Raw genomic sequence first — 25,076 nt, 5'->3', positions numbered from 1 at the left:
TTTTAAGGTTCTGTTTGTATTATTTTTAACTTAAATTAAACAGGGTCGCCACAGGTCAGGGAATTCAGGGAAGAGTCAGGGAAAGTAAAATTGGTCAGGGAAAAGTCAGGGATTTTTAGTAAAAGTACTGGAAAAAATTGAATTTTCAAAATTCATGAAAAAACTCTGAATTTTGATGTTTTTTTTGTTTGCCTCGTAAACTATAAAAATACCACGAATTTTAATACAAAACCTTGAATTTTTTCTATTTCAAACAATAATTTCTTTTTAAATAACTTAATTTTACAAGAACTATCATAAAATTATGACGTAAATTATTAAGTGAATCATTTTTACAATTTTCGTAAATACTAGATTAATAAAAGAATTTTAGTTAAAAATACTAAAAAAAATTGAATTTTGAAAAAGTTACAAATAATTCCAGAAATTCAATTATTTTCAAAAGTAATAAAATTTTTCGCAAAAATTCAATTATATTCAAAAATTTAAATTATACTTCTCAAGATAATTGAATTATTAAAAATAATTGAATTGAATTCCTATGAACATTTTATTATTAATAAAAATAATTGAAATTTTGAGAAGAATTTGATTCAAATTTTTTAAAATAATTGAATTTTAGAGAAGAGTTTTATTAGTTTTGAAAATAATTGAATTCGTAAGAATATTTTATTATTTATGAAAATAATTGAAATTTTGCGAAGAATTTTATTAAAATTTTTAAAAATAATTAAATTTTGCAAAAGTTTTTCATTAGTTTTGAAAATAATGGAAATTTTGAGAAGAATTTTATTAAAATTTTTAAAAATAATTGAATTTTGGAGAAATTTTTTGTTTTATTAGTTTTGAAAATAATTGAATTCATATAAAAATATTTTATTATTAATGAAAATTGAAATTTTTAGAAGAATTTAACAGAATTGAAATTTAAATTTTTCAAAAAAATTAGTTCTACAGAACTAATTTCATAAAGGTTTGAATTTGAATGTATTGAAGAATTTTAATTCCTACGAAAAAATAATAATGATTAAATATTTATTTAAAAAAGAAATTATTGATGTTTTTGAATAATTTTACAATTAATGAAATTTGTAAAGAAATGGAATAGAACATTTTTTTGAGTTTCTAATAATTTTTAGAGTGAATCAGAATATTTTTTTAGGGTTAGGGAAAAAGTGAGAATTTTGTCTGGAAATCAGGGAAAAGTCAGGGAAAAATAAAATTAAATATTTGTGGCAACCCTGTTAAAGTTTCAAGGTAATTACCAGGCCAGAGACTAAAATCAGCTCTACAAATTAATTAATGAAGAATTTTTATTTTCACTCTAAAAATTATAAACATAACCTAAAATTGCAACTTTTAGTTTTGACAGTAAAAATAAACATTACACATTAACAGAAAAAAAAATTTACCTAATTTTCTTTCCCATACATTTAAATATATCTGAATCACAAGAGGGAAGTAATAATTGTCCCTTTTCATCGACAATTTCCTTACGAGTTTTATACGAAAGAGTTTCAAATCCAGCGCGAGCGGCTAATTTTATTGATATTGGCGATGTGAATATTGTTATGGTCGCAAAAATATTATTCCTCTCACAAACTTCATTTCTGAAAAAATTTTGTCACATATTTAATCTACATTTAGGAACAAAAAATTATTAGTCTTTTCTATAAAAAAATTTTAAAAAAAAAATAATTTTTTCTTTTTTTTTTTTTTATTTTATATCAAATTTAAAAGCCACATACCGAGCCATAAGAAGATGGTATCCAATTGCATGACCACGATAATCACGATCAACACTGAGTCCAAAACCTCCTAAATATTTGTCACAACCGAAAGATTTTTCCACATCCACATCTGCGCCCAAAGAGCCCATAATTTTCATTATTTTCTCAATTTTCTCAGTTTTCAACTAAAAAATATGGTTTAAATTTTATAAAAATATTTCAAATAAAAAATTTAGTATTCAATTATTCAATGGTTGAAAAATAAACTTTACATTAGTAAATTTACTAAAATCAACTCTTTGATTCTTTCCGCCGAGATAGAGAATATTTAGTCCTGCCATTATAGATTTTCCACCTTCGGGATTTTCAAAAAATGCCGCAACACTTAAATTATCATCTAATACGAATTTAAATATGGATCTCATATCCTCTATAGCTTCTGGATCATCCTTGACATCTAGAGGTGAATAAATTGTATTGAAAAAAATTATTTTTTTAAAATAGAAGGACAATTTTTTTTTTTTGTTTTTGAAAATAAATTTCTTTTTAAATAACTTAATTCATGAAAAAACTATCCATAAAATTATCACTTAGAAATTATTTAATAAATATAATTTTACTTAAATATTTCAAAATTGATGGGATTTTCAAAAAATTTGGTTTACAATTTTTACAAAAAATTCTTCTGAAATTAGTTAAATTTTTTAAAATATAAAAAAATGAAAAAAAAAGAAAATAAATAAGACAATGAACTGTTCGTTGAGTTATTTAATATTTTATTTTTATTATTTAATTTTATATTTTTCAAATAAATTTAACTATATTTATTAAAATAATGGATTTATATAGAAGAATTTTAGTTAAAAAAACTAAAATCATTCTAGTTTGGAGATGCGTTAAAAATTATTGCAGAAATTCAATTATTTTTAAAAGTATATAATCAAATGCAAATTGATAGTAATAATAAAAATAATAATATTAAAAATTTAAAAAAAAAATATAAAAATATTAAAAATAAAAAATAATAATAACTTACTTTCACATTTACATAAAGGTTCATCAGCTATGAAAAATTTACACATATGATCAACAGCTTCATCATATCTGTCTTTTGGAATCGGTTGAATAGTGAATTTCAAAGTTTCACCATTTTTAATAATCTCCACATTTTTAACAAAATTAGAAAAATTATTGTTTGAATTCATGATTAACAAAAAAATATATAGATACTCATTAATGGTAAATTAACTTTAAATATGAACATATCAAAATAAATAGATAAAATGATAAAATATTAAATTATAATACATTCAGACTTGGCGAAAAGTGAATGAACAATGAAAACTACTGTAGAAGTAACAATAGAATAACTAATACCTACCATGTATCAATTTTGAAAATGAAAGTCTAGTTTGTAAATAAAATTTTGTTCCTTTAATATAAATTCAAAGTAACTATTTTCTATATATTTTCAAAAAATACATTGACAACTTTTTATCCTTTTATTTATTTATTTTTTTTACAATTAAAAAATACGTATATTTACTTTACTTGAATTACATAAATAATTTTTATTTTTAATTATTATTTTTAATCAAATTTTTAAAATAATAAAAGTTTCAAATTATACAATATTGTAAAGTTTTAAAATAGTTAATTCTCATATATTAGTTAATTTGCAAATTATAAATTCTATAAATTAAAAATTGTTATAAATATCGATCCGATAAATTGTTTTTTGACAAAATTCGTAATAATTTAAATTTAATTGTTTATTTTTAATTTTTTCAGTTTTTAAGTTATCATTAATTTTATAATTCAATCAACCCAGTAAGAAGAGGTGGATTGGAAGAAATTAAAATGTTTACAAATATAGCTATCAATTTTGAATAATTTCAATGACAAATCAATATTATTTTTTCATACGGATTTTATTTCCAATAAAGGCGATTAGAATTGAACTCAATTTAATTTCGTTCACTACCATAAAATTTGTTAATCAATAATTTTCAATATTTACTATTTTCATAAAATTTATCAAAAGATTTATTGATTAAAAAAAAAAAAAATTTTTTTACACAATTTTACGAAAATATTTAATTATTTTCATAAATAATAAAATTTCATTTGGGAATTCGAATTATTTTGATCGCAGAATTTCAAATACTTTTTATATACAATTTTAAGTAAATTCCTCGAAAAATGAAATTATAAAAATTTAAAAAATTTTAAAACTTGACAAAAGAATTCAAGAAACATTTGATTAATAAATAAAATAATAAAATTCGTTGCAATAATTCAATTATTTTAAAAAAATAACTTTTAATTATAGTCTCAGGAAATTAATTATTATTCATAATTTTTAAATAATTCTACAAAACAATTAAATTATATTGTTAAACAACAAAATTAATAAAATGCCACAGACATTTTCAATATCTATTATTTTTATAAAATTTCCCAACAGAATTCAATTATTTTTATGAATAATAACAATTTCTGAGAAATTCAATTTTTTAAATTAGAATTTGCATAAAATTAGTCGAAAGAAATGAATTACTTTAAAATTTTTAAAAAATTCTTCGCAATAATATTAAAAATTTTATAATATTTTTATAAATATTTAAATACTTTGATGAATAATAAAATTCGTTGCAGAAATTGAATTTATTATCAGGATAAGAAAGAAGTAAATATTTTTGATGAAAATTAGGAAAAAGTCAGGAAAATAAAAAATATGGAATGGAATTTTTGTCAATTATTTTAAATACAATTAATTATTTTAAATGTAATAAAGAATTAAATATTTTTTAGGTTAGGTTAGGTTAACTAAGATTTTTTGGAATGCGTCATATTTTTACATTAGTAGACATTATTATTATTTTTAAAATTTTTTTTTAGTAAATGCACAATATTTAATGGATATGTATTTATTTTTATTATTGTCTTCTATAATTATCTATTTACATCGTCATTGCTTACTTATAATACTCAAACTTTGGCACTTGCTCTCCTCTCTCCTCATGTTTTATATAAACTTAAAATTCTACGCAGTCTGAAAAAGTTTCTCTTATCGTTACAGAATATTATTTTTTTAATTTTTAATCTTCTAAAAATGAAAAAAAATTAACAATTTCATTTTTAAAAAGAAGAAAAATTTTCTATTTATTTTTATAAACTAAAATAAATTTTCTTACATTTTTGGATAATTTTGTTGGAATTTTTACAAAATTTTTATTTTTAATTTTAGAGAGAATAATACTAGAAAAAATACAATTTCTTTAAATTTATTTAATTAAATTTTTTTTCATATTATTAAGTAATAAATATGTGAGAACTTCGCCAAGATTCTTAGAAATTAAAAATTTTCAAAAAAAAAAGGAGAAACTTTCTCTTGCACTTTTTCGAAGAGTTTCGGATGGAATACACAGGGCTCGAACTAAAATTACTGGTCATGGAAATCTCACTTTCAATATTGAATCAATTTCATTAGAAATCTTAAAGAACTTAGATTTTTGAAAAATTTTAATATTTCACATTCTTCTAAAATTAGTTCAATTTTTAAATATATATATATATATATTTAATTAATTATTAAAAATAATGGATTTATAGAAGGAATTTAGTTAAAAACACGAAAAAAATTGAAATTTTTTAGTAATGAATGCAGAAATTCAATTATTTCCAAAAGTAATCAAATTCTTCTCAGAAATTCAATTATTAAAAATTTTTTAAAATTCTCGTCAAAATTTCAATTATCTTTATAAATAATAAAATTTTTGGCAAAAGAAATGATTAAAATTCGTCAATAGAATTCAATTATTTAAAAATTACTTGATAAAAATTCTTTGTGAGAATTCAATATTAAGAAACATTCAATTATTCAATAAAATAATTCATTTTTCTTTTTAAATAATTGAATTTACATAGAATTTTTTAATAAAAATTGATTGAAAAATGAATTTTACTTGAAATTTTATGTAATAATTGATTATTAAAAGAATATTTAAAAAATGAATTTTTAGAAATAATTGAATTTTGAAAAGCTGTCAAATTCGAATTATTTTTTGAGAGAAATCTGAATTTTTCATAATTTCAATTAATATATTCTGTAGAATTAATTTTTTTTTTAAATTTGAATTTCAATTCTGTTAAATTTTTAATATATATACCTATTAATCTTATTTTAAAAATTTTATAGACATTTTTTGAATCTTGATAAGAATCAAAACTATTTTCCAAAATTCAATTATTTTTTAAAATTTGAATAAAATTCTTCTCAAAATTTCAATTTTTATTAATAATAAAATATTTATATGAATTCAATTATTTTTAATAATTCAATTATCTTGAGAAGTATAAAAACCCTTCTTCAAAATTCAATTATTTTAAAAAATTTTAATAAAATTCCTCTCAAAATTTCAATTATTTTCATAAATAATAAAATATTCTTAGGAATTCAATTATTTTCAAAACTAATAAAACTCTTCTCCAAAATTCAATTATTTTTAAAGATTTGAAAAAATTTCTTCTCAAAATTTTAATTATTTTTATTAATAATAAAATGTTCATAGGAATTCAATTATTTTTAATAATTTAATAATTTTTAGAAACGTATCAAAACTCTTCTCTAAAATTCAATTATTTTAAAAAATTTTAATAAAATTCTTCTCAAAATTTCAATTATTTTCAAAACAAATGAAAAATATCTGCAAAATTCAATTATTTTTAAAAATTTATAATAAAATTCTTCGCAAAATTTCAATTATTTTCATAAATAATAAAATATTCTTAGGAATTCAATTATTTTCATAAATAATAAAATATTTTTAGGAATTCAATTATTTTCATAAATAATAAAATATTCTTAGGAATTCAATTATTTTCAAAACTAATAACTAATAAAACTCTTTTCCAAAATTCAATTATTATCAAAAATTTTAAATATAAATTCTTCGAAAAATTTTAATTATTTTCATAAATAATAAAATATTATTAGGAATTCAATTATTTTCAAAACTAATAAAACTCTTTTCCAAAATTCAATTATTTTTTAAAATTTTAATAAAATTTTTCGCAAAATTTCAATTATTTTTATAAATTTCTGTGAAGAATTAAGAATTTTTTTAAATAATTGATATTTTTCGAAAAATTCTATGAAATTTTGTATATTAAATAATTGAATTCATGTGAAAATTTTATTATTTATGAAAATAATTGAATTGTTTCAAAGAAATTTATTAAAAATTTTATAAATTATTGAATTCCAGTGAAATTTCAACAAGAATTTTATTTAAGTTTTTAAAAATAATTGAATTTTGAAGAAGAATTTTATTAATTCTAACAATAATTGAAATTTTGACGAGAATTTAAAAAAAAAATTTTTAAATAATTGAATATTAAAGAATTTTATTATTTATAAAGATAATTGAAATTTTGACAAGAATTTTTTAAAAATTTTTGAACATAATTGAATTTCTGCGAAAAATTTTATTCCTTTTGAAAATAATTTAATTCTTCCAACGAATTTTATTCAAGTTTATAAAAATAATTGAATTTCGGTGAAGAATTTTACTATTTCTAAGAATAATTGAATTCTTGAAAAGAACTTTGTTAAATTTTTTTTAAATAATTGAATTCCAGCGACGAATTTTATAAAATACTTTTTAAATAATTGATATTTTTCGAAAAAATTTTTGAAATTTTTTAAATTAAATAATTGAATTCCTGTGAAAATTTTATTATTTATGAAAATAATTGATTTATTTCGAAGAAATTAATTGAAAATCTTGTAAATTATTGAATTCCTGTGAAATTTTGCTGAGAATTTTATTCAAGTTTTCAAAAATAATTGAATTTCAAAATAAAATATATTTTCAAATATTAATGAAGTATTAATTTTGAAATATTGATTTCTGTCTTATCGATGATAAGCGAAATAAATATATATCCGCTAAATTGACACCTTACCATCTTATAATAATTATTATCACGGAAAAAACCCATTTACCATCTTATGATAATTGAATTTCGTTGAAATTGTATTATTTATAAAGATAATTGAAATTTTGACGAGAATTTTTAAAAAAAATTTTCAACATAATTGAATTTTGGAGAAGAATTTTATTATTTTTAAAGATATAATTGAAAGTTTGACAAGAATTTTTTTAAATGTTTGAATATAATTGAATTTCTGCGAAAAATTTTATTACTTTTGAAAATAATTGAATTTCTGGAATTATTTGTAACTTTTTCAAAATTCAATTTTTTTCAGTATTTTTAACTAAAATTCTTTTATCAATCTAGTATTTACGAAAATTGTAAAAATGATTCATTAAATAATTTAAGTCATAATTTTATGATAGTTCTTGTAAAATTAAGTTATTTAAAAAGAAATTATTGTCTGAAATAGAAAAAATTCAAGGTTTTGTATTAAAATTCGTGGTAATTTCATAGTTTACGAGGCAAACAAAAAAAACATCAAAATTCAGAGTTTTTTCATGAATTTTTAAAATTCATTTTTTTTCAGTACTTTTACTAAAAATCCCTGACTTTTCCCTGACCAATTTTATTTTCCCTGACTTTTCCCTGAATTCCCTGACTTTCCTGACCTGTGGCGACCATGTTTATATTTTTATCGGGTAATTGGGGTCCGAAATTTAAAAATTTTTGTTCCATAATTTGCGTATTTTGAAATAAAATACTTTCCCTAGTTCGAGCCCCGAATAGGAATTAATGCTTGTTTACATGAACAATTAAAAAAAATCGTATAAAATTCGATTACACAATAAATACTTATTTGATAACAACAATTATAACAGGTGTTTGTCTCGTGTTTGTTCTAAAATTAAACGTCGCATTCTGCTTCTCAGTCTCGAAACTCATTTTGGAAATTAACGAGTTGTCAGGTAAATATCTCCGAAGCATTTTTAGCGTCGTCATTGTTTGTTTCATTTTTTTTTTCGTTTTTTTTAAATATTTTATATTTTCTTCAGTAATATTTTATCTAAGGCACCTTTGGTTCTTTCATTCGTTCACTTCCCAGAGTTTCGAGTAATTGTCCATAACTTCGAGGAACCATTCTTTGAGTTTGATGTCCTTGAAGAGGGGCAGAAGGGCGCGAAGTTGCAGTTGAAGGAGCGCTTCATTGCCGAGGAGAATATTGAGCTGACGAAGAAGATCAATGTCCCCGTGGAGTTTCAAAAGACTCGAATAAGTGAAAATAAAATATTGAACCTCGAGTTGTTTTTTCGCCCAATCTTCGACTGTATGATTTCCACTTGCCGATTGAATTCGACCCATGTGCTCGGCGTACCATGGCGAGAAATAGTTACTTAACTCGAGATTCGAAAGATCGGCAACGCCTCGTGTTTTTAATCGCTCTTTTATTTGCAGATACACCTCTGGCCTGTAGACGAAAACCTGCAAAAGTTTTAATTTAAAATATAAGAAAATTTCCATTTAGAATGAATTTCCTAATTAGGGGCCATCAATAAAGTACGTTACACTGATATTTGAGCTTTTTTCAAGTATTTAATTATTTTCATAAATAATAATAAATATCTCATTGCAGAATTTCCATTATTTTTAAGGGGTTACATCTACTTAGGATTTTGATAATATATTGAATTCCTGCAACGAATTTTATTATTTATGAAAGAATTTAAATATTTATAAAAATAATTTCATTCTTGGGAAGAATTTTATTAAAATTGTTTTAAATAATTCATTTATTTCGACTTATTTTTATATGCAAATTCGGGCTTCCGCTTCCGGTACCGTTTCGGTGTACACGCGTTTGGAAAGAGTTAAGATTTTTTTTTTTTTTTTTTTTTTTTTTTTTTTTTTTTTTTTTTTTTGAGAAATTTAAAGGTTTTAAAAAAGGGTGGATAGTGTAGAGTGTTGAGTGGGTTAGATTAAAGATTCAACTGTTGTGAACCCTGGTGTTAAAGTTAGGAACTTGAATAAATTTCTTTCGCTGGTAATGCAAGGCAGATTTCTTCTTAATCGATCTTTTTACTCTAATGGTAAATAACAGAAATCTGTAGTTTAACCCAGTTAAATCAAGTATTTTTATTCAACATTTTTTATTTTAGGACTTTTATTCAAAATTTCAAATTTTTTTGATTAAAATTACAAAAAAAAAATAGTTTTAATAAAAAAAAAATTGTGAATATTTAATTCATTATAGAAATTATTAAGTAGGAATCTGCAATTTTAGACAGAAAGTATTATCAGTCGTTGATAATAATTTCATTTTGCTAAATAATGTTTACCATTAATCTTTAATTAATTAATTGTAATATAAACAATATTTAACTGCCTATACTCAATTTAAAAAAAAAATCAATTATTTTCAACATCTAACTATTCTAATGAAATTTTCGAAAAGAATTGAATAATTTAAAAGAGTTTTATAAAATTTTTCGATAAAAAGGAATTATTTTTATAAAATTCTTGACAAAAATTCAATTATTTTTACAAGTGAAATTTTTCACGGAAATTCAATTATTTAAAAAAATTTTAATAAAACACTTCTTCAATTATTTTCAGAAATAATAAAATTCTTCTCAGTAATTCAAATATTTTCCGAAAATTTTAATAAAAATTCTTTGCAAGAATTCTATTATTTTCAAAAATAATAAAAATTTTCTTTTTGAATAAAAATCTTCTCAGAAAAACAATTATTTTCATAGAAAATTTAATTATTCAATTATTTTTAATACAATTTTCAAATATTTTTAAAAATTTTATTAAAATTGTTGGAAAAAATTCAATTATTTTCTGACAAATAATAAAATTCTTCTCAGCAAAATCAATTATTTTCATAGAAAATTCAATTTTTCAATTATTTTTAATATATAATTTTTATTAAATGAATTCTTCTAAAAATATAAAATTAATTTTTAAAAATTTTACTAAAATTGTTGGATACAATTCAATTATTTTCACAAATAATAAAATTCTTCTCAGAAAGTCAATTATTTTCATATAAAATTCAATTTTTCAATTATTTTTAATATACAATTTTCAAATAAATTCTTCGAAAAATGTAATTATTTTCAAAAATTTCATTAAAATTGTTGAAAATAATTCAATTATTTTCTCAAGAAAAATAAGTTTCATGGCATTATTTCAATGATTTTGAATATAATAATTTTTAAATAAATTCCTCGAAAAATGACATTATTTTTAAAAAGTTTTATAAAATTGTTGGAAAAAAATTCAATTATTTTGAAAAAAAAAAATTCTTATCTTAGGAATTCAATTATTTTTAAATTAATATAAATTCGCTATAAAAATTTAATTATTTTCACAAAAAAATAAGATTCATCGCATATGATTTCAATTATTTTTAATACAATTTTTAAATAAATTCCTCGAAAAATGTAATTATTTTTTTTTAATTTTATTAAAATTGTTCGAAAAAATTCAATTATTTTCAAAAATAATATATAAGTTTACACGAAAATTGAATTATTTTTGTGAATAATAAAACTCATTGTAAATTTCAATTATTTTCAATAAAATTTTTGTTAAATGAATTTTTTGAAAAATATAATTACTTTTTAAAGTTTTATTATAGGATTCGTAAAAACAATTCAATTATTTAAAAATTTGTTGAAAAAATTTTGCATAAGAATTAAATTTTAAGAAACACTCAATTATTAAATAAATTATTTATTTCGGTATTTAAATAATTGAATTGTCATAGAACTTTCTAAAAAACTTGATTTAAAAATGTATTTTATTTAAATTTTTATATAATAATTCAATATTAGAAGCAAAAAGGATTTTTAGAAATAGTTTAGCATCAAAAGTTTTTTAAATTAAAATTTTTAAAAACTTGAAAAGTTTTTTTTTTTTTTTTTTTTTTTAAATTTGCGAAATAACATAGCCTACTGTCTAATAATATTATTTATTAATATACATTATTAAATATAATATTTAAATGTTTATTTTTTTAAAATTATTAATTTATTTTCTTAAAAAATATTTAAAGTTTTCAATAATTTTCTTTAAATAGTTCAGCAAAAAATCTGGAGGAATAAATAGCTATTTAAATATTTGTTTCACAAAATTTTTTTTATCTTTTAATTGTAATTTATTTCAGAAATTATATAAAAATAATTTTTTTTTTTTTTTTTTTTTTTTTTTTTTTTTTAATTGCAAAATTATTCAGCCTACAATTGAAAAACCATTAAAAGGCGCATCATTACATTATTGTAATTTAGAAAAAAGAATCGTATAGAATATATAAATTATAAAATTGATTCATTTGAAAAATTTGTAATTAAAATTTTTTGTTGGTAGTTAAATTCTCGTAAATAATTGAAAACTAGATTAGAGATTATAGTTTCCAATTATTTGCAAATTTTGTCAAATTTTAATTAAAATAAATTTTTTATATATTTTAAGGGCATTTGAACCATGATGACGTCACAGATTTAAAACTAATGCTTTGCACAAACTGTGACGTCATCAAGGTTCAAATGCCCTTAAAGAATTTAATTTTGTTACTTATTTATAAAATATTTTTTTAAACATAACTATTGTATTTTTGAAGAATTTTGAATTAAAATTAAGAAAAAATAATTGAATTTTTTCAAAAATTTAGAATTGAATGTTATTAATATCGAGATTATAAATGTAAATTCAATTTTTAAAAATTCATAATGGCGGATGCAATATGGCGGACGGAAAAAATTAAAAATTAGTAGATTCGCTTGAAAAATTTGTTTTTTTTTGGGGTTTTTGAGGTCACTGATTTCGAATTAGAAGACAGATTTTTAAAATTTAGAATGTTAGATTGAATCTAGAATGTACAAAAAAAATTAATTTAATTTAAATTTAATTTTAGTTTAATTTAAATTTAATTTTAATCTAATTTAATTTTAATTTATTTTTAATTTAATTGAATTTTAATTTAATTTTATAAAATTAATAATTTTTGAAGAAAACTAATAATTTTAAAAAGTCATCAAAAAAAATTTTTAAAAATACAAAATTTTAAATATACAGCTGAAGATAATAAATAACAGAAACAAATTACTAAAGGCATAAAATAGTAATTAGTGTAAATGTGAATAATATATAATACAAATTGTATATAATATAATGGAGGTAAATAATAAACTTTACAAATTGCTGTTTTTTTATCTCATTTTAAAGAGCACGTGATAAATTTTGCATTCTCATTATTATTTATAATAATAGTATTTATTAGTAATGATACTGGTAATAATATTGTTAACCAATTTCTACGAATTGTTTTATGAAAGAATATACTTATATATATAATGAAGACCTAATAAATCAATGTCAATTTTCTCATAATGGGAAAATAAATTATTTTCTCGGAACAATATTCGACTTTTACAGTCTTCTGACTCATTTCTAGCATTATTTTTTTTCGTCTGATAAAGGCCTATCTCAACATAGATTTCCGTCCTTGGATAAAGTGCAAGTTTGTCAGAGATTATATGTATATATAATCAAAAGGAAACTATTGTACTTTCATTATCAATATTATTATTATTTTTATTTATTTAATATTATTATATTTTATAATATAATATAATATAATATAATATAATTATAAATACATACTTGAAGTTAGTGACCGTTTATTAATTATGTATTATTGAGTAAAAAGCTTCTCAATTGTGTTAAAAAAAAAAAAAAAAAAAAAAAAAAAAAAAAAAAAAAAAATTAAATTTTTTATTTAAAAAAAATTTTTTATTAACAAAAGAGTCGACCTTTCGAGTCGATACCGACCCATTTTTAGGACTAAAAACAGAAAAGAATTTCTTAGAAAATTAAAAAAAAAATTAATATAATTTTTAAAAGTTAAATTAAATTAAATTTTTTAAAATAAAAGTCACTTAAAATTTATTATATACTTAAATTTATATAAAATAGAAAAATGAAATGAAAAAGAATAAGAAAAATTGAAAAATAATAGAAATTTTATTCGACAATTTTTAATTTACAAAAATTTATTTAGCCAAAATTTAATTTTCTTTAACCGAAATTTTAAATGTATACATTATGTATTCATTAAAAATTCAGGTTAAAGAAAATTAAATTTTGGATAAACAAATTTTGGTTAGGTAATTAGAAAATATGCAAATTAATATTAATCGATACTTGAACTTATCATAATAATATTGACAGCAATTAAAGATATCAAGATTATCACACAAATAATGCAATAAGGAAATTTCAAAAGTGATAAAAATATATGTTGTATCTTTAACTACATCGTGTAATTATCGTGAGAAAAAAAAAGATTTTTCTTATCTCTTTTTTAATAAAGAGATTTAAATCACTTTTGCCTTGAACTTTAAGTTTATAGTCACGATTGTCTCTCAAATTACCTTCTTTTCATAATATATAAATTTCTTTCATTCAATACCATTTTTTTTGTTTTTGTTTCACTCGATAATAATTTATCATAATTAAGAGGAGAATTAATGATTTGTTTCAAGGAAGAAGTAAAAAGAAAATGTTAACAAAAAATCGTTAAGTTAATTATTTGAAGTTAAATTTTATATAAGATATGGATTTTAAGTTAAGGTAAAGATTTCAAGTTATCTTAAGTGAAACATTTGAACTTAATTTAAGAAATTTAAGTCTAATTAAGGATTTTAAGTTAAATTTTATGTTAATTTAAAGATTATGAGTTAAATTTTACATTAAATTAAAGATTTTAAGTTAAATTTTAAATCTAATTGAGAATTTTAAGTTAAATTAAGGATAAATTGACTTAAAATCCTTAACTTATTTTAAACTTAAAATTTAACTTACAATTCTCAACTTTAAATTAAATTTTATGTTAAGTTTACTTTAAGTTCAGGATTTTAAATTAACTTCTATGTAAAGTTAAAGATTTTAAGTTAAATTTTAAGTAAAGGTAATGATTTCAAGTTAAATTTTATGTAAAGAAAAAAATTTAAAATTATTTTAAGTCAAATTTTGAATTTAATTAAGGATTTTAAGTTAAATTTAAAGTTTAATTAAGGATTTTAAGTTAATTTTAAGTTAAGGTAATGATTTCAAGTTAAATTTTATATTAAGCTAAAGATTTTGATTTATATTTTAATGTTAATTAAGAAATTTAAGTTAAGTTTTTTGTTAATTTAAGGATTTTAAATTAAATTTTAAGTTAAATTAATGATTTTAGGTAAAATTTGATGTTATTTTAAAGATTTTAAGTTAAATTTTATATTGAGTTAAAGATTTTAGGTTCAATTTTATATTTAATTAAAAATTTTAAGTCAATTTTATGTTAAATTAAAGATTTGAAGTTAAATTTAAGAATCTTAATTTAAGTTAAGGATTTCAAGTTAAATTAAAAATTTTAAGTTTAGGATAAATTAACTTAAAATCCTTATTTTTAATTAACATAAAATTTAACTTGTAAATTTTATTTTATTTTAAGTTTAATTAAAGTTAAGGATTTTAAGATAAATTCTATTTTAAGTTAAAGTAATGATTTCAAATTTAATTTTATGTTAAATAAAAGAATTTAAGTTTAATTTAATATTTAGAAAAATTTTATGTTAATTAAAAGACTGTACATTTAATTTTAAGTTAAATTAAGGATTTTAGGTTAGATTTTACGTTAATTTAAAGATTTTGGGTTAAATTTTATATTGAGTTAATGATTTTAAGTTAAATTTAAAATTTAATTAAGAATTTTAAGTTAAATTTATGTTAAATTAAAGATTTTAAGTTAAATTTTAAGTTAAGTTAAGGATTTTAAGTTTAATTAAGAATTTTATGTTAAATTGAGAATTTAAAGTTAAGTTCAGGATTTAAAGTTAGTTTAAGAATATTAATTTGAGTTAAGGATTTTAAGTTATATTTTATATCTAATCAAAAATTTCAAGACATATTAAAGATTTTTGGTTAAATTTAATGTTAAATTAAGTGTTTCAATTTAATTTGAAGTTCAGGTTATGATTGCAAGTTAAATTTTATATTGAGTTAAAGATTTTAAGTTAAATTAATGATTTTAGGTAAAATTTGATGTTATTTTAAAGATTTTGAGTTAAATTTTATATTGAGTTAAAGATTTTAAGTCAAATTTTTAATTTAATTAAGAATTTTAAAACATATTAAGGATTTTTAGATAAAATAAGAATTTTAATTTAAGGATAAATAAGTTAAAATCGTTATTTTAACTTAACAAAAAATTTAACTGAAAATTCTCTACTTTAATTTAAATTTTATTTTAAGTTTAATTAAAGTTCATGATTTTATGATAAATTCTATTTTAAGTTAAAGATTTTAAGTTAAGGATTGTAAGTTAATTTTATGTTAAGTTTATTATTTCAAGTTAAATTTTATGTTAAGTTAAAGATTTAAAGTCAAATTTTATGTGAATTAAAAGATTTTAAGTTTAAATTTATATTAAGTTAAAGATTTTACGTTAATTTGAAAATTTTATGTTAATATAAAATAATGGTTTTATCACTCGGTCGTCTTTAATTATTATAAAATAGAAAGATACTGATCATTTTAATTAAAGTTCAAGTTTTTAAATTAAGGATTTCTTCCACATGATGCTTTAATTAATGAAAGAAGAATCAAAAGATAAAGATATGAGGAAGAAAAAGTAAGTAATAATTATCATTGGGAAAAATTTCGAAAAATGAAAAATTGAATCCTATTCGACATTACAAGGCGATAGTTAACATTTCGGAAAGGGGAATAACAATTATTATATAACTTTCGCCTCTCGTTGTCTGCTCAATGAGAGACGATGATGTAAACTGTCAATGTAATACCAGATACTCGGATGATAGTAATGCACACCTTTGCTTTGTACATATATATACATAGTCCATATAGATTCATCCATCAATTTATTCATTCCTTATATTTCTTTTCATTCTTTTTTTTCTCCATAATTTTATTTACACTCTTACACTCAGTTTGTGATTAAGAATGAAAATTTAAAGGTTTCAATGAGCTTAAAAGAAAGGTTAATACTTTTTCTTATAATATATATATATATATATAATGCAAATCTTGCAAAATCTCATCAGATAAATAATTTTTTTTTTGTTTGCGACACACACGTTTATATATCTTTGTATTTTTCAAATTACAAAAGAATCCCGAACAAATTGTCTCTCTCTCGCTCTAGAGGATAATTTTCGAAAATAACAAAATAATAATACGTTCATGTTGAAGTGAAAGTCCTAAAATCAAATCTCGGTAATAAGGATTTTGACATTATTGTAAGTTGATTTTAAGAAATAGTTAATAACGGTCATTCTTTTTTATGGAAAGAAATGTTGTCACGATATGCAAAAAAGCTTCGGAGAAAAAATTATAACGAAAAAAAGTATTTTTAGTATGCTCGGCCAATTGATAATTCTCAAAAATTATAATCAAATTCTTTAAAACAATTCAATTATTTTATATTCGAAATTCAATTATTAATTATTTAATGAGTTATTCGGTTTTAAACTTAATTATAATTCAAACGAATAATAAAACGAGGTAAATTTTAAAAAAATAAAGAAAAAATTAATTTAAAATTTTTTAATTAAAATTTTTTTTTTAAATATATTTAAAGAAATTACCTGATAGAGGGAATTCCCCGTGACGAATGATTTTATATAGTGAGATCCAAAATTTCTAACAAAATAGAGAACACTATCTTTATCACCAATTGAAATAGTGTTTGCTTCATTTTCAACATCTTCATTTAAAACTAATGTTTCCATATTTCCCATTAATTCCTGATTTTCTCTAAAGCGCGACACACGCACTAAGACAAAACAATGATCACTGTATATGTACGAGGAATTAATGCCAAGATGTTTGGCCATTACATTTGGCGTCCAACTACTCGTAAATGCCCTCCATGGTCTCTCGATGTTTTCAATTGTAAAATCTCGAAAGTAGGCCTGTAAAAAATTTATATTAAAAATAATTGATTTAAAGAAGAATTTTAGTTAAATAATTCTAGAAATTAATAATTAAATTAAATTGAAATTATGAAAATAATTTTTGAAAAAGTACCTCGGGGCTCTCTACCCTAATTTTAAAATAAATAAAAAAAAATTTTCATTTTCAAAAAAAAAAAAAAACAGAGTTTCCACAGGTCAGGGAAGTCAGGGAAAAGTGAGGGATTTTTAGTAAAAGTACAGGAAAAAATTGAATTTTAAAAATTCATGAAAAAACTCTGAATTTTGATGTTTTTTTTATTTGCCTCGTAAACTATGAAATTACCACGAATTTTAATACGAAACCTTGAATTTTTTCTATTTCAGACAATAATTTCTTTTTAAATAACTTAATTTTACAAGAACTATCATAAAATTATGACTTTAATTATTTAGTGAATCATTTTTACAATTTTCGTAAATACTAGATTAATAAAAGAATTTTAGTTAAAAATCCTAAAAAAAAATTGAATTTTGAAAAAGTTACAAATAATTCCAGAAATTCAATTATTTTCAAAAGTAATAAAATTTTTCGCAGAAATTCAATTATATTCAAAAATTTAAAAAAATTCTTGTCAAAATTTCAATTATATCTTTAAAAATAATAAAATTCTTCTCCAAAATTCAATTATGTTGAAAAATTTTTTAAAAATTCTCGTCAAAATTTCAATTCTCTTTATAAATGATACAATTTCTACGAAATTCAATTATTTTTAAAAACTTTAATCAAATTCTTGGCAAAATTTCACAGGAATTCAATAATTTACGAGATTTTTAATAAATTTCTTCGAAATAAATCAATTATTTTCATAAATAATAAAATTTTCACAGGAATTCAATTATTTAATATAAAAAATTTCAAAAATTTTTTCGAAAAATATCAATTATTTAAAAAGTATTTTATAAAATTTGTGGCATGAATTCAATTTTTTAAAAAGAATTTAACAAAGTTCTTTTCAAGAATTCAATTATTTTTAGAAATAGTAAAATTCTTCACAAAAATTCAATTATTTTTATAAACTTGAATGAAATTCGTTGGAAGAATTAGATTATTTTCAAAAGGAATAATATTTTTCGCAGAAATTCAATTATGTTCAAAAATTAAAAAAAAATTCTTCCCAAGAATTCAATTATCTTTATAAATAATAAAATTCTTTAATATTCAATTATTTAAAAAAATTTTTTTTAAATTCTCGTCAAAATTTCAATTATTGTTATAATTAATAAAATTCTTCTTCAAAATTCAATTATTTTTAAAAACTTGAATAAAATTCTTGTTAAAATTTCACTGAAATTCAATAATTTATATAATTTTTAATAAATTTCTTTGAAATAATTCAATTATTTTCATAAATAATAAAATTTTCACATGAATTCAATTATTTAATATACAAAATTTCATAAAATTTTTCGAAAAATATCAATTATTTAAAAAGATTTTTATAAAATTCGTCGCATGAATTCAATAATTTAAAAAAAATTTAACAAATTTCTTTTCAAAGATTCAATTATTTTTATAAATAATAAAATTCTTCACTGAAATTCAATTATTTTAGAAAAATTTTTATAAAATTTTTGGGAAAAGTTTTAATTATTTTCATAAATAATAAAATCTTATCGCAGAATTTTAATTAATTTTTGATACAATATTTTAATCAAATTCCTCGATAAATTTAATTATTCTTAAAAATTTCATTAAAATTTGTCAAAATAATTGAATTATTTAAACATTTGTTGATAAAATTCTTTATGAGAATTCAATTTTAACAAACATTCAATTATTCAATAAATTATTTTTTTTTATAATTTAAATAATTGAATTCTTCTAGAATTTTCTAGTAAAATTTGATTAAAAAAATGAATTACCGAATAATCGATTTATTTATTTATGAAAATAATTTAATTATTGCAACGAATTTTATTAAAATTTTTTCAAAATAATTGAATTTTTTTTAAGAAAATTTACTACTTTTTAAAAATAATTGAATTCTAGCGAAGAATTTTATTAGGATTTTTGTAAATAATAAAATTTTTTTTGAAAAATGGTAATTAAAATTATAACAAAACATGAAGAAGGCGATCACTCCGAGTCGAAGACTCGGAGTGATCGTCTTCTTCATGTTTTGTAATAATATTCTTATAAGTTGTTGCATTTCATAAAGGTTTGATTTTGAATGTATTGAAGAATTTTAATTTCTACGGAAGAATAATAATGATTAAATATTTATTTAAAAGAGAAATTATTGATGTTTTTGAATAATTTTACAATTAATGAAATTTGTAAATAAATGTAATAGAACATTTTTTTGAGATTCTAATAATTTTTAAAGTGAATCAGAGAATATTTTTTAGGGTCAGGAAAAAAGTGAGAATTTTGTCTGGAAATCAGGGAAAAATAAAATTAAATATTTGTGGCAACCTTGAATTAAAAAAAAGAAGTAGAAAAGTATTTTCTAAATTCACCTGTTGGAGTTGTCGGACATTGTCACAGAATTCCATGTGAAAATCGCCGTGAAATACTGTTGTGGATTTACTTTGTTTGGGTGGCGCTGGTAGTAAATTATGAAAAACGTCAACGGTTGGTTCACGAAAAATCCACGTCCCCGTGTCATTTCGCGACACAACCCTCATACTGATCGTTAGATGGCCGTATCTATTGAAAATGTTAATGGCACCACCCAATCTTGGCTTCTGTGACCTTGAGATTTCAAGTCTGGTTATTATCAAGACTGCAATTATCAGAGCGAGTCGCAAATTTTGCCACATTTCGCAACTGATCCTCGATCACAATCCTCTCCTAAAAACGGCACACCTGAAACCAGAGAAAGCTGGGGTTTATTTATTATATTTTTTTTAAAATTAATATAAATTGTTAAGTTTTAAAATCGATGAACTTGAAAACTCATTTATTATCTGTTTGAATTATTATAATCCTTAATAAGTTTGAAAATAATTGAATTCTTTTGATGGAATTTTGCTATTTATGAAATAAAAAAAAAATTTTTTTTTAAATATAATATTTGAACCCTGAGTTTTGTTGTGAGAAATATTCTGTCAAATGTAAATTTTTATTAAATGAAAAACATTAAAAATATTATTAATATGTAAATGAAAATTCTGCCAAAAGAATAAATTACTTAAGAAAGAGACTTGAAAAAAATAGTAGAAGTAATTGTAAAGGAGTGTGAAAAGAATACCTCTCCTTTTCACTTTGCATATTGAAACTGATAGAGATTTATGTGAAAATAATCGAGAACATGAACATACAAAATACTTTAATACGATTTTATTGATTAAATCAGGAATGCATTTAATTGATTAGCATTGAATTCTCAAGGTGTTAATGCCTTAAAGACTCTCGAAAGTGGTGTGTGCTCTTTATACCAGGATATGCCACGTATGTCCATTTTACTTTTCAAGGCGGCGAACAATTATTGTTTTCCCATGATTAAAAAAAAAAAAAAAAAAAAAAAAAAAAAAAAAAAAAAAAAAATTCTAGTAAACAATAACAGTTGTAAATTAGAATCATTCTTAAATTGCCTAATCAAGAAAAACATTATACAAATTATTTCCTCAATAATAGATAAATTATTTCCTCTTAATAAATTATAATATCAAATGAGATAATGAAAAAAAATCAAAATTTCTGTTATTAACTAATTTTATACGAATAATTAAACACAGGTCTAGAAAAACATAAATTTAAAATAAAATTTTAATTGAATATTTTCTAAAAAGAATTGATGAAGAAGAACCGAAGAGAAAATGGAAAAAAATCGAAAAAGTACTTTTTGAAAATTTTTGATAAATATCAAAATTTTGTTGCTTTGAAAAGGAACGTGTAGAGAGAGAGAGAGAGAGAGAGAGAGAGAGAGAGAGAGAGAGAGAGAGAGAAAGAGAGGGAAGGGGAAGTAATAATGTTATTACGATAGTATTTTATTTTGAAAGATTCAATCTGTTTGACGTTAAAACTATCACGACCTTTCACAAATAAGCATAAATTACATGATCGAGCGCTTGCACGTGATCCGCGTGGTTTTTCCTTCGACTGTTTTTGTTCCACAGTGGTAGCACGCTACAAAATTACTATTAATAGCATCAATTATCAAGTCTGGATGAGAGGAGACCCCATAACTATATTTATATATATATTTATTTATACAGAATAATGTAATATTACACACTACGAACTGCATTTAATTTATTATTCACTATTCAAAAGTAGAAAAAAAAAATTATTTTTTAAAAGTTTTCAGAAATTTCATTTTTATTTGTATTTTATGGGTTTTGTATTATACATCTGTATACATTGTTATAACAATATAATACGGTTCTATTATAACATTATACAGTACTATTTTAGAATTATATTAATATAATACTCTAAGCAAAAAAAAAAAAAAAAAAAAAAAAAAACGCTTTCCGAAGAAAACCTAAGAAGGTAAAAATTTGAGGTTATGTTTGTAATCTTTGAAATGGAAAACAGAAATGGGATCAACTCCTTAATATAAATCGATTGTTTACTTCTTTATTATTATATTGAAATCTTGAAATTATTTTGATAATAATTGGATTTTTCGAGAAATTTTTTTAAAATTTCATTAAAAAAGTTTTTTTTAAATAATCGAAAGTTTCCATTTTATTAAACTTTTTAGAAAATAATTGAATTTCGGAGAAGAATTTAATTATTTTATAAAAATAATTAAATTCTTGACACAAAAATTTTATTAAAATTAAAATCTTAAATTTTAAATAATTGAATTCGTACGAATAGTTTTGTTTATTTATGAAAATTGTTTAATTCATGACAAGAATTTTATTAAAACGTTTAAAAAAAGTAATAATTAATTAGTTAGTTAAATATATTTATAATTTTTTGCCTCCATTTTGTCACGTAGTAAAATAAAATTAAAAAAAAAAAAAAAAAAAAAAAAAAAAAATTAGTATTAATAAAAATAAAAAAAATAATAAAATAATTACGTAATGTTATAACAGTGTCACACGATATTACGTGTTATTACACGATAGTAATAAAAAGTATACAGAAACTAGTTAAAAAAATGCAATAATTTAACCGTGTACATGTTTTATATATATAAAATGTAAAAGTTTTGATAATAGAAAATAATTGTAGTCCATGGTATAAATGTAGCTAATTAAAAGTTTATTAAATCAACTCATTGTAATAATATATTATTTAAGAAATCGCCGCGAGACTATTGTAAAACTGATTCGCGTAATGACTGTTGCAGAGTTTCTCGAGCAAAGTGTTTTATTCTTTGTCCCAGTAACCTTTCGCGATCTTCCTTTTCTCGCTTCTTTTTTTTCAACTCTTTTATTTTGTTGTACAAACTCAGCACAGTAATTTTAGTATTTTTAATTCCTATAATATTACTACTGTCTGTTTACTCTTTCATAATTTAATTTTTAATTTATTGTCAGTTTCATTATAGTATTTTTTTATGTCATAATTATTTTCACTATTAAAAAAAAAAAAAAAAAAATGAATGAAAATTGTTGCGATGCAACAATTTTTATTCGTTTTTTGTTTTTTTTCTCTCAACGATATTTTCGGAAAGTTAATTTATTTTTTTTTTAAATTTACCAAATAATGAAAAAAAAAAAAATTAATTTTTAGTAATTGATTTATTTATTATAGAAATAAAAAATTTATAAAATATTATTGCGGTTTAAAAATAAAGAGAGGATGAAATAAATAATAATGTGGATTTATTTTTTCTAAATTAAATCGGTGACACTCGAAAATAGATTGTAACCGTTTGGATGCAGAAAGAGCCTGTAGCTACATCGGTTAGAGTTTAAAAAAAAAGAATACAAAAAAAACAAAGTTAATGCCCTCTCGTGGGTTCGAGGTATGTGCGGGGCTAGATTCTTCTGAAACAAGTTATCCCACATTTCAACTTCTTCCCGATAGTATTAAAAAAACTTGATAAAGATTGGAAAAAAGTGATCTTCGCCAAATCGGTTAAGGAAGCAACTTTCGCATATGCGGAAAAGAAAATCATTTCTGATATATATATGTATTTATATACATACTTGGATTTTTGCAACAAATTAAAATTTTCTAATTTCCATTTAAAAATACTTTTTTCTATTCATTTTTTGAGGAATAAAAGGTTTTGTAAATCAATGTTTACAAAAATATTCGTAAAAAAACATTTATAACTAAATATTTATAAAAACATTAGTAAAAAAACATTTATAACTAAATATTTATAAAAACATTCATAAAAAACATTTATGAACAAATATTTATAAAAAAGTTTATAAATAAATATTTATAAAATCATTTATAACTAAATATTTATAAAAACATTCATAACAAAACATTATTTATAAAAACATTCATAGTAAAACACTTATAAACACATTTATAAATGAATATTTAATACAACATTTTTAAAAAACATTTATAAAAAAACACATTTATAAAAACATTCATAACAAAACATTTATAAAAACATTCATGATAAAACATTTATAACTAAATTTTTATAAAATCATTCATAAAAACATTTATAAACAAATATATTTATAAAAACGTTTATAAATAAATATTTATAAAATCATTTATAAAAAACATATTAAAAAAAAATTCCACAACAAAATGAATAAATAAATAACATTTATTTATTTAAAAAAAAAAAAAAAATTGTTTGTTTAAAAATTGTTGTTTTTTTGTTGTTTTTTTAAAATTTTTTATAAAAACATTCATAATAAAACATTTATGAACAAATTTATAAATAAATATGAGGGGACGGCTTCTAAAAGGGGATACGCGTGGATTCTCACGTATAAGTATTGACGAATAGTGTGATTTTAAAACATTTTCAATTTTCAAATTCAATGAAATAAATTTATACACAATGAAAATGCGCATCTTTTTTTTTAAGAAATAAATTTATATCTTTTTTAGTTTATGAAATAATGAGAAAAAACTAAATTTTTGAAAACCAAAAAATTTAAATGTTTTACGTCTTTAACTCGTGCTGGTGTTTTTGATTTTCCATATTTTGTAATCAAACAAAAACAAACTCACAGATTAAGGTTTCCTGAAACCAACTATATTTTTAAAACTTCAAAATCTTAATTAATAAAAAGTTTATTAATTTTTTCGAAAGACATTGCAAAAAATGTTTTTTTTCAACTTTCAACGCTTCGTTTATCTAGGAAATTTCAAGGTACGAAAAACTTTCAGTGAGAAAGTTTTTTATTACGATACGGACAAGTTTTCTCTAAAATTTTATTAAAATGATATGGATATTTACAAAGTTATTAATGTTTAAAGCATATGGTACGTCAGATTTCTCGCGCCTGGAACGCATTGAGTCCCAAATTGTTCGTTTGCAACGCGTTAAAA

At 20.1% G+C, this 25,076-nt stretch overlaps 2 protein-coding genes across 2 annotated transcripts in view; both read right to left on the bottom strand.

The window, feature by feature from the left end:
- Nucleotides 1-1,297: 1,297 nt before the first annotated feature.
- LOC122509691 lies at nt 1,298-3,066 on the bottom strand. The gene is made up of 4 exons (XM_043623921.1): nt 2,767-3,066; nt 2,003-2,187; nt 1,749-1,915; nt 1,298-1,610 (listed from the first exon to the last, which is right to left on the bottom strand). The coding sequence occupies exons 1-4, from the start codon at nt 2,933-2,935 to the stop codon at nt 1,409-1,411; spliced, it is 723 nt and encodes a 240-aa protein (XP_043479856.1). The 5' UTR covers nt 2,936-3,066; the 3' UTR covers nt 1,298-1,408.
- Nucleotides 3,067-8,313: 5,247 nt separating this feature from the next.
- LOC122509690 (torso-like protein) overlaps nt 8,314-25,076 on the bottom strand; it is a 55,129-nt gene continuing 38,366 nt past the window's right edge. Inside the window, exons 2-4 of the mRNA XM_043623919.1 lie at nt 20,159-20,507; nt 17,330-17,656; nt 8,314-9,152 (exon numbers count right to left, since the gene is read on the bottom strand). Of these exons, the coding sequence (XP_043479854.1) occupies nt 8,757-9,152; nt 17,330-17,656; nt 20,159-20,461 (1,026 nt within the window). The 5' untranslated portion in view covers nt 20,462-20,507 and the 3' untranslated portion in view covers nt 8,314-8,756. The remainder of the gene's footprint in view (nt 9,153-17,329; nt 17,657-20,158; nt 20,508-25,076) is intronic.

This window comes from Leptopilina heterotoma, unplaced genomic scaffold, assembly GCF_015476425.1.
Source record: "Leptopilina heterotoma isolate Lh14 unplaced genomic scaffold, ASM1547642v1 Lhet_61, whole genome shotgun sequence".
Classification (NCBI taxonomy): Eukaryota; Metazoa; Arthropoda; class Insecta; order Hymenoptera; family Figitidae; genus Leptopilina; species Leptopilina heterotoma.
Note: the sequence above shows the minus strand (reverse complement) of the source record. Positions and strands in the feature narration are given on the sequence as shown.